Here is a 12,047-nt window from a genome sequence, read left to right as displayed (position 1 = left end):
AGTAGCCTTCTCTTTTTAAAAGGGCATCTTGGAACCCATGCCTTTCTCTTTTCTTACAAAGAAATAAACTGGGGGTGTGTACATGGTGGAGAGCCTGTATACATCTTTTGGGATGTGCAATACATGTCATTAATGGTGGTGACTAAAAAACCCCCCACCTGTAATCTCTTCCTTTATTCTGTTGTTATAGTGAGGATCAGGGATCAAGATCTTCTCTGGCTCATGTTCCTTCTTTAGTCTCTATTTTTGTCTTTCATTCTCCTGTCACTGCATTCTCACTGCCGATGTGAAAGGCAGGTGTAGAGCTGTGGTCCCTCAGAATACTAATTCAAATATAAATTACAGCTGCAAGGGGACAGGGCACATCAGTACCACAGGCCTGCCCTTCCTGTGGTCCTCAGTGAGCCTCATGGTGTCAGTACTTGTTGAATTAAAATTTAAGTTACAAGTTGAATTAAGCTTCGTTCCCAGGGATTTTGAAGGCAGAAAACAAGAGCAATCTTATGACTTCCACAGGGATTAAATACAGTAGTAGAGCCATAAGGGGAAGCTGGTGTGATGTAATGATTATAGCCTGCACTACACATCCTCTTCTAGGAGGTTAATGCTTCTTGTAATTATAAATAATTACAATATTAATGACAAACAATGGTGTTGCTCTCTCTGCTCAAGAAGTAGAACCATGGGTTTTTTGGGGTTTTTCGCAGTTCATGGTCCATTACATTTTGTAATACTTAAGTTCTCACTCCTTGCATTCTTCATTTCATTGAAATGAAGAGAAAAGGTAAAGAATCTCAGTTTGGTCCTGCAGCTGAAAATGACCCCAAAGTAACAGTGTGCCACAAAATAATTCCTGTGAGACCTATTAGGAGAAAATACAATGATTTTTGGCTAAAAGAAGAAGGAATACAAAGACTTATGCTGTACAATAGTTACTGGGACCTGTTCATTTTTTTCTGTGAAACAGAAACCTTATCTATGGTTTATATGGTTGGGTTTTTTCTTTCGTGGGTTTTTTTCCTTTCCTTTTTTTTTTTTTTTTGGCGGGGGTGGGGGTTGGTTTGGTTTTGCTTTGCTGTATTTTTTTTTTAACCTTTTTATTTTTCCGTGGGAGTAGGTTGAGGCAGGGATGTTTGTGCTCTCTTTTTTTGGTGGGAGCCATTTTCAGCAGTAATTAGTCCTGTACAAACCCTCTTTTCTTGCTGCTTTGTCTCTGTGGTTGTGTTACACAGTGAAAGCCCTCCTAGACAAAAACAACCTGGGTTGAAAATTAAGATGAGAAACATCCTTGGAGGAGCATTCTGACTTTTAACCTTACTGGTTTTATCTCAAGAAGTATTTTCTTCTATTTAATTCCCTTTCTGGGTTGCCCTTTCCTGACGTGTCCTGACCCTGACTTTCCAAACAGACTATCCCTCCTCCCTAGCCCTTGAACGTGGCCAATTTTCTGTGCCCCTGGGCTAGAAGCAGACAAGTAGAAAGAGGGCTCTGTCCAGGTTTCCTCTCATGAGCCTGGAGACAAACTGCACTGTGCTAAATGCTGGGGGCTTGTCCTGATGCTGGTGACCACTGAGCTTGTTTTCACACACCTCTCTCCTGAGAGAAATTAGACCCCAGGTCTTCAGAGGTGAAGAGGGGAAATGCTGCATTTTGTGCGCGGGTGCTGTTGGCAAAATGCAGGTTTTTTCTGCTCTCCTGCAAGTGTGTCAGAAGTACTCTGGCCTGTCCTGCTCTTCAGCCATGGACAGCTGTATTTTCCAGGTTATGGAGTGTATTTGTTCAGATTTGGTGCTCTGGGGCCCCAACAGAGCCCAAGTGTTATAAATACATCAGCGTTCTGTAGCTATCAGGACAGTTAGAATGCTGTCAGCCTCATGAAAGATGTTACAATAGCTTTCAAAGCATTTAGAAAAAGAGCCCTTTGATCCTCTGTGTTCCAGTGAGCTAAAAGGGATGCTTTTGCATGGGGGAAGGGGAAATGCTTTTCTTTTAGCTGCTACAAATGCCTGTCAGTGGGTGAGGTTGTGAGCTTTGAGTGTGTTATTGGAGAGCACCAAGGTGAAAGACGGAGAGTGTTATCCTCAGGTTGGATTCCTTCTGTTTTAGATATATATATTAAAAAAAAAAAAAAAAGTAACTGATTTTTAAAATCTGTTTCTGGATTGAGGAAGGAAATATTTAGTCCCCAGCTGTCATTTTCCTTTCAACAACATACATTGCAAAGCAGCCACGAGGCGGATCCGTGTATAAACTGGGTTTGCCAAAAGCTGTCGTGCTTTCAAAGGCTCCCTGCTTCTACAGCTTCTGCCAACCTACTTTCTGCTGGGTGTGACTTACAGCCTTGTGCTGAGCAGAGTGGGTGCTGCTGAAGGAAAGGCTTCCCTTTCCTGTGTGTGGCCCAGCCTGTGTAAGTCAGCAGCTGTAGTCTGAGCAGGATTAAAGACAAGAGCCGAGGATCTGACAGCTGTAAAGTCATCCTGGCTTTCTCCGCAGAATTTTTGAAGTATTATTCATGTGAGTTTTGGTCCCAAAGCCTCTTAAGGGGTTTTTAAACACTGCTTTCTCAATCCTCATCTCCATTTCATGCATTTCAGGTTTTTGTTTTTTTCTTCCACAGAGGAAGATCTTTCAATCCCCAAAGGGCAGAGGGATAAGAACAAATGAGAGGATTTCCAAATTCCTTCTGTGCTGGGAATTTTTCAGACCAGTGTTTGAACAGAGGGGCATTCCCACATATGGCTCTGCCTTTCGGGCAGCTGAAGGGGAAAGCTTAAAAGTGTTCTGGAATTTAGTTTTGGTGATTTCTGCATTCACTGTGCTAGCACTGCACAGCTCCCTGTCTTCCTATTGGGATTGCAAATGCTGAGCTCAGAGCTACTGGTTCCAGCCAAAATTGGCATGCAGATTAATTAGAAGCAAAAGAACTTCCAGAGATTTTTAGTTCTATGATCTCTTAAAAAAAAAAAATTAACAAGTTTTGATTAATAACTGAATCATTTACCTTCAGAAGGATAGCGGGTGGTGGTGGTGTTACCCTTTTCCCAAAACAGAAGGGCTGATAAGTTTACTGTTTCATTTTAGCCACTGTTGCTTCTCTGCCCAAAATCTTTCCTGGGGTGATAAAAAAATGCACTCTGTGGAGGCATGACTGATTTATCTGACACATTTTAGATAAGTAGACAAGCAAACTCCTCAAGATGCCTCATTTGTCTAGGTCTGAAGTTATCGTTGGTTATTCTTCTGCCTACTGCATGACAATGTTTGTGTGCTAGACCCAAAGTGCTTCTGTGTTCCCCTGAGCTCTAGCATACCCTGAACACAGGTGCTTTTGGATGTCATGTCAGTAGACTTCCTTAAAACATTCCTGGTGAAATTGCTGTCTTGTAGTGACAGTGGCAGTGTGTAATTAGAGAGCATCTTTGCCCTGTGTGAGATTCAGGTGCTGTGGATTATCTCTCTGCTTCTGTCACCAACTTTTCCCTGTGACCTTAAGCAATTCAATCAGCTTCTCTGGACTCCCTATCCCTGAAGAGATGTAATGGTAAGTGTGTGCCACTCAGGTTTGGGGTTATGTATTAAATGCACAGATGACAATGACTCCTATCCCTGGAATTTTTGTGTGCAAAATAAATTCTGCTTTTGCATAGATTCCCTAGAACATCACAGTCATCTCTGGCTTGTGTAGGTGAAAGAGAAAACAACTCTGCCTTCATTTCTTGTTAAACATGACTACAACTGCTTATTCAAAGGCTGTTGAAGAGGTAGTATGACTACAGTCTGTACTATTTATTTGTCCAGTCTTGCCTTTCTCATTGTTTTTGGCTCTCTGTAGACTCCTTTCAGTACTGTGTAACTGACACATGCAAAGTCAACATGACTCTGTATAGATGTTCAAAAGTGTTGAAGAGAAATAAAGGAAATACTGAAGGATGTAATCCACACCAGTAATTTTTCCCTTTCTTTAAGTGTGACATCTTTATGCAGCAACAAACTTTAAGTGTTGTACCAAAGGGAGTCTTCAGGAACCTTTTGTACAAATCTTCCCACTTCCTCCCACCATTCAATCATCCTTCTGTGCTCCAGAGCTGTCCTGGTATCATCCATTCCCTTCTTTCATTGTTTCAGCTTGGCTTCTGTATTTTCCTCATGTGGCTTCCCAAAGAAATGCTGCCTCTCTTCCAGTGCCATCCTAAAGCCTGTTGGTATTGAGTGTGCTGTTTCCCTTCCTTCCCTCCTTTTAAACATTTTTCTTGCAAATGAGCTTCACCTTTTCCACCCACTTGTGGTGATTAATTGTTGAGAGAAGCTAAATGTTGTATGAAATCTTTCTAACCTGAGTTGTTTATGTCTCATCTGTCTCTGAAGCATCTTCCAACCAGCCCTGCAATGGGAGGAAAGGTCCATTTTCTTCTTGAATCTGTCTAAATGTGTAAGTGGCATGCAGTGTGCTGATTTAGGGGGATCTTTTCTTCATGGTTGGGAAAGAAAAGGCAGGCAGCCAGAAAGAACTAGTTCAGAAGAGAAGGGTGGACCTCCAAGAAGAAAGACAAGCTATAACAAATCCAGCTTCAACTCTAACATAGTTCTCTCTGATAGATACTATATAAAAATGTTTTGTTTTTACTTTAAGAAGAAATATCAGATGTGTTGTAATAAATACAAAATAACAAAGCTTGCTTATTGGGGAGAACTAAATCTCATTGTTTCCTCCTCCTTCTCTGCAGGTTTGTAACACAACCACGGATCGTAAACACGCAGACACATCTCTGGAGAAATATGTCACTGAGCCTGTCATGAGCATTGTGAGTGGCTTCTTCAATTCACCATTTTCAGATAACAGCACCAGCCTCCAGGTAAGGAGAAGAGACACAGACAAATCAGCTATTCAGACCATTAATGAGATACCTTCTGCTACCTGCATAGGAATGCTGTCTCTTTTCATCCTCCTTTAATTTCTCTGTCCCCTCTCACGCCACTGACTACCAGCTTAATCCCTCTTTAAAACACTTTATTCTTCATTTTAGTCACTTGCATCTTTAACCAATAGACAGCTCAATGTGGTCAGAGTTAGTTCTGCCTCTTGTGAATTCATTGGAGGGGATATCCTTGTAGAAAAATCATTGTGTGAGGGAGATGCTGTGTCCTGTGGGAGATGCTGTGTCCTGTGACAGAAGGGACACACGCCTGAGAATGGGAAAAACTCCTCTGTCCTTGTGGTGTGTACTGTGTTTGCTTGATATCAGAAGCAATCTAAGGAAAAATTGCATGATTTGGCCTTTTTAGAGGTGCAGCATTGATTTCTGCTCCTGCCAGACCTAAAGATCAAAGAGAATTTAATGGAACCATAACTTGAGTGTACAAGCTAAAATCCTCTTGGTTTACGTTGTGTCAAAACCTATGGCAGCTGTGAGGAGATCCTTAAGGGTAAAATTCTGTGTTTGTTTTTGTTTTCAGACACACCAGCCTGTTTTTATTCAGCTGCTGCAGTCTGCTTTCAGAATTTACAACTGTACCTGGCCAAACCCAACACAGAAAGCCTCAGTAGAGTCCTGTATCAAGACTTTGGCTGAAGTGGGTAGGTTCAGGTTTTACTTTGATTATTGCTCTTTGTGTTTAAAGATCAGACTTGAAGTTTAACAGTTTTTAATTTGACTCTACCATCCTGAAGTTGTGTCAGCAGTGATTTCAGAAATCCCACTTTCTGAGGCTAAATACTTCCTTCTTTTATAACCCATTCAAACCTGCACCATCAAATAGGGTTGTTAGGGTGAAACTGGTAGGGCAGAGGGATGAGCTTGCTAAGCGAGTGCTGATTGAGCTTTCAGCCATCAATTTTAATTTGATGGTTGAAACTCTTGATGATTTTAACTTTTTAATATCAAGCAAGTTATGATATTAAATCACAACGTTAGCAAAGGCATCCCTGTTAAAATAAATTTTTTAAAACTTCTTATCCTACATCAGAAAAAAATTCTTCACCAGAACATAGCTAAGACTGGCAAAAGTTAATTAAGTTAAATTTCTATAAATATGATTTTAAAGTCTTCTGCCATTCTATTCTGACAGAATAAAGGATTATTCAATGTAGTTTCCAAAAGTCAGTGGTGATGGTTGCTTGTAGAATAAGTTTCTGCTCACTGGGGATGAAACCTGAGTAGAGGCAGATACACAGAAACTGGCTAAATTCTATTGTTAATACATTTATGAAAAAGTATTAATAAATAATGATAAAACAATATGAGAGGGTCCCAGAGCCACCTGCAGCACTGTAACAATCAACTCTAAATTTAGATTTTTGGAATAGCTTTACAGAAGTATCATTTAACATTTTAGCCAAAACATCTCATTAACTTTCTGTGTGAATGTGAATAAGCAGTTACCTAAAAATTTAGCAACTTTCAACTGTGCAAATGATTTGATTAGGGATCCATCTGGCAAACGAACTTTGGAAGTTGAAGACATTTTATTTCCTTTATGCTATAACTACTACGGTCTCACATAAAGCTCCATCTCTACAAATTCTTGTTTGTGTGTTTAACACTTATGCCCTTGCTCTTCTCTGGCATTTCTGGAAACAGTCATCAATAAATTACTTCCTTTGGGAGTCTGGGGAATGGAGGAGAAATAGGGCAGGTGAGAGTAGGTTTGAGACCAACCATGCCCTCTGTGTGCTTGTAGGCAGCTCAATGTCTTCATTTCTGTAGAGCTGCATCTAAAATCAAATTCTAGCTCAGAGAGGTCGTTGTGTTATCTCATCAAGATGAGGCTGTTTGGAGACATCTGAGCGTGGGTTTATTTTCCATTTGGCTACGTGCCCACAGCACACAGCTGATTCTAGCCTGAAAAATTCCCAGCAAATTCCAACAATGCAGAGCTCTGCTGATTGCTGGATGAGTCAGGTCAGGCTCTCACTGGGCTTTCTCTTCTCCCAAGGAGCATGTGCTAGGACAAGAACAAAAGTTCTCAGGTTGCACCAGGGGAGGTTTAGGTTGGGTGTTAGGAAAAATTTCTTCACGGAAAGAGTTGTCAAGCACTGGAACAGGCTGCCCTGGAAAGTGGTTGAGTCATCATACCCTGGAGGTACTTAAAAGACATGTAGATGTGGCACTTAGAGACTTGGTGCAGTGGTGGATGTGGCACTGTTAGGTGTTAGGTTACTGCTTGGACTCTATCTTGAAGGACTTTTCCAACCTAAATTATTCTATGATTCTGCCCTGTTGAGACAGCCAAGCTGAACTTGTCCCCACAGCAGCCTGAGAGGGAAACCACAGGTCACCCTAAGGGAATGGCAGATCCAGCTTCATGTCAGGTGTTGCCAGCACATGAAAGGGCTGGTGGGCTTTGCTGGGCAGTCCTCTGTGCGCCTCTCCTTTCTGGGGGCTCCAGGAATGGCTGATGTCTGGAGTTTGCTTCAGATATGTGACTTTGTATCCTATTTGTGGAACTCAGTTTCTACCTCCACTACAGTCCTTTCTTTCATTCTGTTTTCTTTTTTCTGGAGATAGTTTTTAGAGTTGGTTTGTTTGTTTTGTTTTGTTTTTTTTTTTAAAGTAAGCTCTTGTGCTATCCTATGGGTCCAGGCTCCTTCTTGCTCCTCTGGCTTCCCACCCATGGGCTCCCAGCTGTGCCTTGGGTGCTCTCAGGTGTGGCAGAGCAGAGCTGAGCTGCCAGGGAAGGGCATCACTCTGTGTCCTCCTCTGGGGCTTCCCTGCAGCAAGAACTCCCAGGCTGGGAACCCCTGGGGTGCCATGGGCTGGCAGCCTGAGAGCAGCTCCCTGAAAGCACACAGCACTGCTGATTTCCTTGCCCATATCCTAACAACTGTTCAGGGATTCATCACTAATAGCAATATCCAGCATGGTAAAGTTGTGTTGTGGCAGACAATTGCCACGTTTTTATTGAGTGTTTTATTTTGACAGTGTAGAAGGGAAGAGATGAGGGGGATTTCCCCAAGGAGCAAGGTAGCTGGAGAAGAAGTGGAAGCAGAGTTTTTGACAAACACCCCTGTGCAAAATTTGCCTGGCCAGTAGAGATTTTAACTGCAGGTGATACTCAGTGTTTTTAGGCATGGTGACAAATGTGTCTTGCCTGGGCTAATGGAGTAGGCCTGTTCTTCCCTGTGCAAAAATTTGGAAAAACTTCCCCACCTGGGGATACCAGAGGCTTTTACAGCCAAGGCCCTTCTGTGATTGCAGTGGGTGCCTGGTGCCTTTCTCCGTCGGGTGTTCCTCTGCTCAAAATGATGCCTCACTTTGAGAAGCTGGAGGCATCTTCCATAATCCAATACAAACATAGCAACCTTCTTGTGCTCTTTTGTTGGCTGCATATGTGGACCATTTTTTCCCCTTTTCTGACTTGAGAATCTTACAGTTTTAATGTTAGGGCCTTTGTGTTTCACAGCAAGGCTTTAAAAAACCTCTAAAAAGATTTTGCCTATATCAGAGAGATGGAGTATTGGACAGATTTACAGCAGGGACCAAAGACTTCTGAGGAAAAATAAGTGGAGTATAGACCTGAAAGCCTGAAAGAACAAACATGATTTTTTTTTTTTTTTTTTTTTTTTTGTGTGTCATTGCCCTGGATTTACAAATGAATCTCAGGGGGAAGAAAGAAAGATCATACACAGATTTCCCAAGATATCAAAGATCCATATAATGACACACTTTTAAAATGACACACTTGAGAGCAAGTTTAAGCAACATACACTCTGCTCAGTGCTTCCTGGTTTGTTGCTGGCAGGTGGATGCACTGCCTCAAGAGCTTGAGATCATTACATCTGTTTTCTGATGAGTACTGTAAGGATGTGTGTTACCTTCCAGGTCAACAAAAGGATATCTCACAGAAGCTTATTTTTCATAACCCTGGTACTTCAACTCCACTCTACCACCAGGGAAAAACTGCATAAGCTTTTCAAGCCTCACTTGCTGCTTTGTCTCCAGGCACTTTCCTGCCTCCAGTTCAGCAGGAAGCATAGAGGCTTGCTTCTCTTCTTCAGCAGATCCAGGGGGTTTGGAACACAGATATCAATGTGCACCAGGTTTCTATTGCCCCAGAAACGTTTGGCTACTTGGCCTGAGTAGAAACACTTGTGAAATAACACACACACACACATATATATATATATATATATATATATATATATATATATATATATATATATATATATATATATACACATACATACATGTGTATTTATATATGTGTGTGTGCATGACTTGTTCACATGGATTTCTGAAGCAGGTTACCACACTGGTGAGAATGAACACATACATATATCACTTTGGCCTTTTCTCTTTTATTACATAGGACTGAGATTTTGCTTGAAAATACAGTCCAAAAAGTGAATAATGAAAACAGCTCCTATCTCCCTGGTAAAATAGCAACAACTGAAAAATACCCAGACCTTTGTGAAAACAGAGGAAAGAAGACATCCAACCATTTAATTTATTTCAAATGAATTCATTTTCAAAGGACTTTCAGTTCATGCATTTTATGATCTTTGCAAGGTTGAGAAGGGTGAAAGCCTGTCTCAAAGTCTGCATTTTAAACCAGCTCTTTCTCTAAAGACCTGGGACCTCTCCAGTATCAATATCACCTCTCCTTGCAACCAAAGATTGTATATCTTAAATTACATATCCTAAATGGCATTGAAGCAGGGTCTTTCCTGACCAGTCCTTCAGGACCCATGTAAAGAACTATCTTTGATTCTTAATTAAGGCAGCAATTCTTATATCTTCTCCTCTGAGCATCAGTTTTCTGTTACAAGGGTAAATTCAGTTGTTTTACACTCTTGTCTCTGTAGCATCCATTAGTTTTCTCCATTATGTTTTTAAAAGTGGAACCTTTCTTCTGGTACTGTGTCTATCCCAAGGATATGGTCTGTCTGTGATTGTGCTGTGACCACCAATAATGAAATAATTAGAATTTCCCAGATGAGTAAACAGTGCCAGATAGGAACCTGCATTTTGTTGCACTATGTCTCTTGGCAGACCCTTTAAAAAAAAAATCTGTTAGCAAGCCAAATTGCATTAGTCACTATCAGATTATGTTCTAGGATGTTGTGCAGGAGAAGCAAGAGGAGAATTCTTGTTTCCATCCTACCCAATTTGAGGTGAGCCCTGTAAGATTGCTATTTCCTAAGTTCAAAGCTGGAACAGGTACAGAGGAAGCACTGTTGGGGTGGTCAGGGGAAAGGAGAACTCTGTTACAGGAAGGGAATTCAGAACCCCCACATGTTTTGCTTAGCAAAACACAGACCTGTGTTGTTGCTCTTTAAATGTACTTAAGAAGATAAATAGTCACAGAGACGTTTAAGCTGAAGGACAGTGCTGACCCAAAAGCAACTGCCCATAAATTACACTAGGTTGTAAATAACCTAAATAAATTTAGATTGTAAATCAGAGGATTAGAACCCACTTTGGAAGGATGTCCTTGGTCAGTGGGCTGAGAGAAAGCAGAGGGAGGAGGAATGGCAGATAAGCTGCCATCATTTTAAATGGGACTCAATAAATTTTTCCAGAGATATTAAAGAGCATGGGTTGTCTGTAACAGAGAGCAGATGGTCTGAAGGTGTACTGAAGTCCCTTCTAGTTGAGTATTTATTCCCTAATTTAAAGTCACCAATACCTCCTTGTACAGAATCAAAAAAAACCCCTCTCCTCTGGTTCTTCTTGACCATGCTTTTATGCCTTCTAAAGCCCTTTACTTTTCCCTGACAAATTACAAATAGGAAATATTAAACATAAAATCTAGGTCACATTTTGTTGCTTCTTTGAAATGATTATGTGTATTTTAATGTCCATATAGATGAATTTTCATATAACAATTTTTTTCAGTCATGAAAGTACGTTTATTTCACTTCCCATTTGAATTTTAAAATCTTTCTTCCATTTTATAAAAAGCTAGACCTTCATTTTCAATTTTTAGTTCAAATAAAATAATTATCCTGTTGTTACTTTTTTGACAGCAAGAAGAATACATTTCAGATGAAGCACATATTTTATTCTATTTTAACTGTTTGTGTTTCCCTAATTGCAAGAAAAATTCAATGATGATCTTTTTACAGGCTGATAAATATTTTAGCGTAGATTTTCTGTTGGAAAAAAACATCCAAGTGAAGGGTACAAGATTGGCAGGTTTGTGTCTTGTCTACACAAAGCTTTTATTTCCCTTAAAAAGTCTTGCTGTCGCTAGCATTAGTGTCTCTCCATCTGAATGCATTTGTTAAGCAGTCAGTAAATGATTAAGGAGCTGGAGGGACTGATTTATGGAACAAAATTAATTGAACTAAATATGCATCACTCTGTTACGTGACAACTGGGAAGTGTGGGAGAACATGATAGAGCTGTCTGTGACTACCAGGGGGTGTAAACTGGGAGCAGAGCAAAGGATTCACAGCCAGGTACAGCTGGGGCTTTTTCCTGACCCAGACTGCCTGGCACACTCCTCCTTGAGGGGCTCTGAGGGACCAAATGCCTGCATGTCCCCCTGAAAACCCACACCAGGGATGCTTCAGGGTTAATTAGCTGTGAAGCCACCACACTCTGGTGTGTTCTGTATATACTGCAGAAGCTAATGGAGTGACATTTAAAATGAGGGAGCAGTAGGTGGAAATAGCGAGAACAGCGAGGTTCCTTATGGCAAGATAGATTATTCTGCAGAATGGGCATCCAAGGAAAATTACAGGCAAGGGCCACTTCCTGGAAATCCTTAGGACTGAATTGCTCCTCAGACACAGGCAGCAGCACAGTGAAAGGACGGTACTTCAGGAGGCATTCCTGAAATAGGTCCAATTGCTGTGCTCCTGTGAAGAGAACTACATGCAGGTAATTTAACAAAATAACACCTGGGCCCATTTTAGCCTCTCTGGGAGCAGCTGGACTGTGCTCCTGGGACTTGGCTGGAGCTTGCTTGTCCAGAGTGCCTTGATTTTTACCTGCTTGATTCTTGGCATTCCTGGTGCCCTTTTCTTTTGAGTCTTTGAGTTCTCTTTCATTGTTTAAGCAGTAAGAGGGAGGAAAGCTGCTGATCACTGGATGCCCACAGAC

The 12,047-nt window shown here is 41.2% G+C and overlaps 1 protein-coding gene across 5 annotated transcripts in view; it reads left to right on the top strand.

The window, feature by feature from the left end:
• Window positions 1-12,047, top strand: part of ITPR2 (inositol 1,4,5-trisphosphate receptor type 2) — a 244,723-nt gene that overhangs the window by 112,931 nt on the left and 119,745 nt on the right. For all 5 annotated transcript variants that reach the window (XM_077178364.1, XM_054631153.2, XM_077178365.1 and 2 more), the window contains 2 exons: window positions 4,725-4,853; window positions 5,455-5,575. In XM_077178364.1, coding sequence (XP_077034479.1) covers window positions 4,725-4,853; window positions 5,455-5,575 — 250 coding nt within the window. The remainder of the gene's footprint in view (window positions 1-4,724; window positions 4,854-5,454; window positions 5,576-12,047) is intronic.

This window comes from Agelaius phoeniceus, chromosome 5 (genome assembly GCF_051311805.1).
Source record: "Agelaius phoeniceus isolate bAgePho1 chromosome 5, bAgePho1.hap1, whole genome shotgun sequence".
In the NCBI taxonomy this organism is placed as follows: domain Eukaryota; kingdom Metazoa; phylum Chordata; class Aves; order Passeriformes; family Icteridae; genus Agelaius; species Agelaius phoeniceus.
The sequence above is the reverse complement of the archived record's forward strand: the minus strand, read 5'-3'. Positions and strand labels throughout refer to the sequence as shown.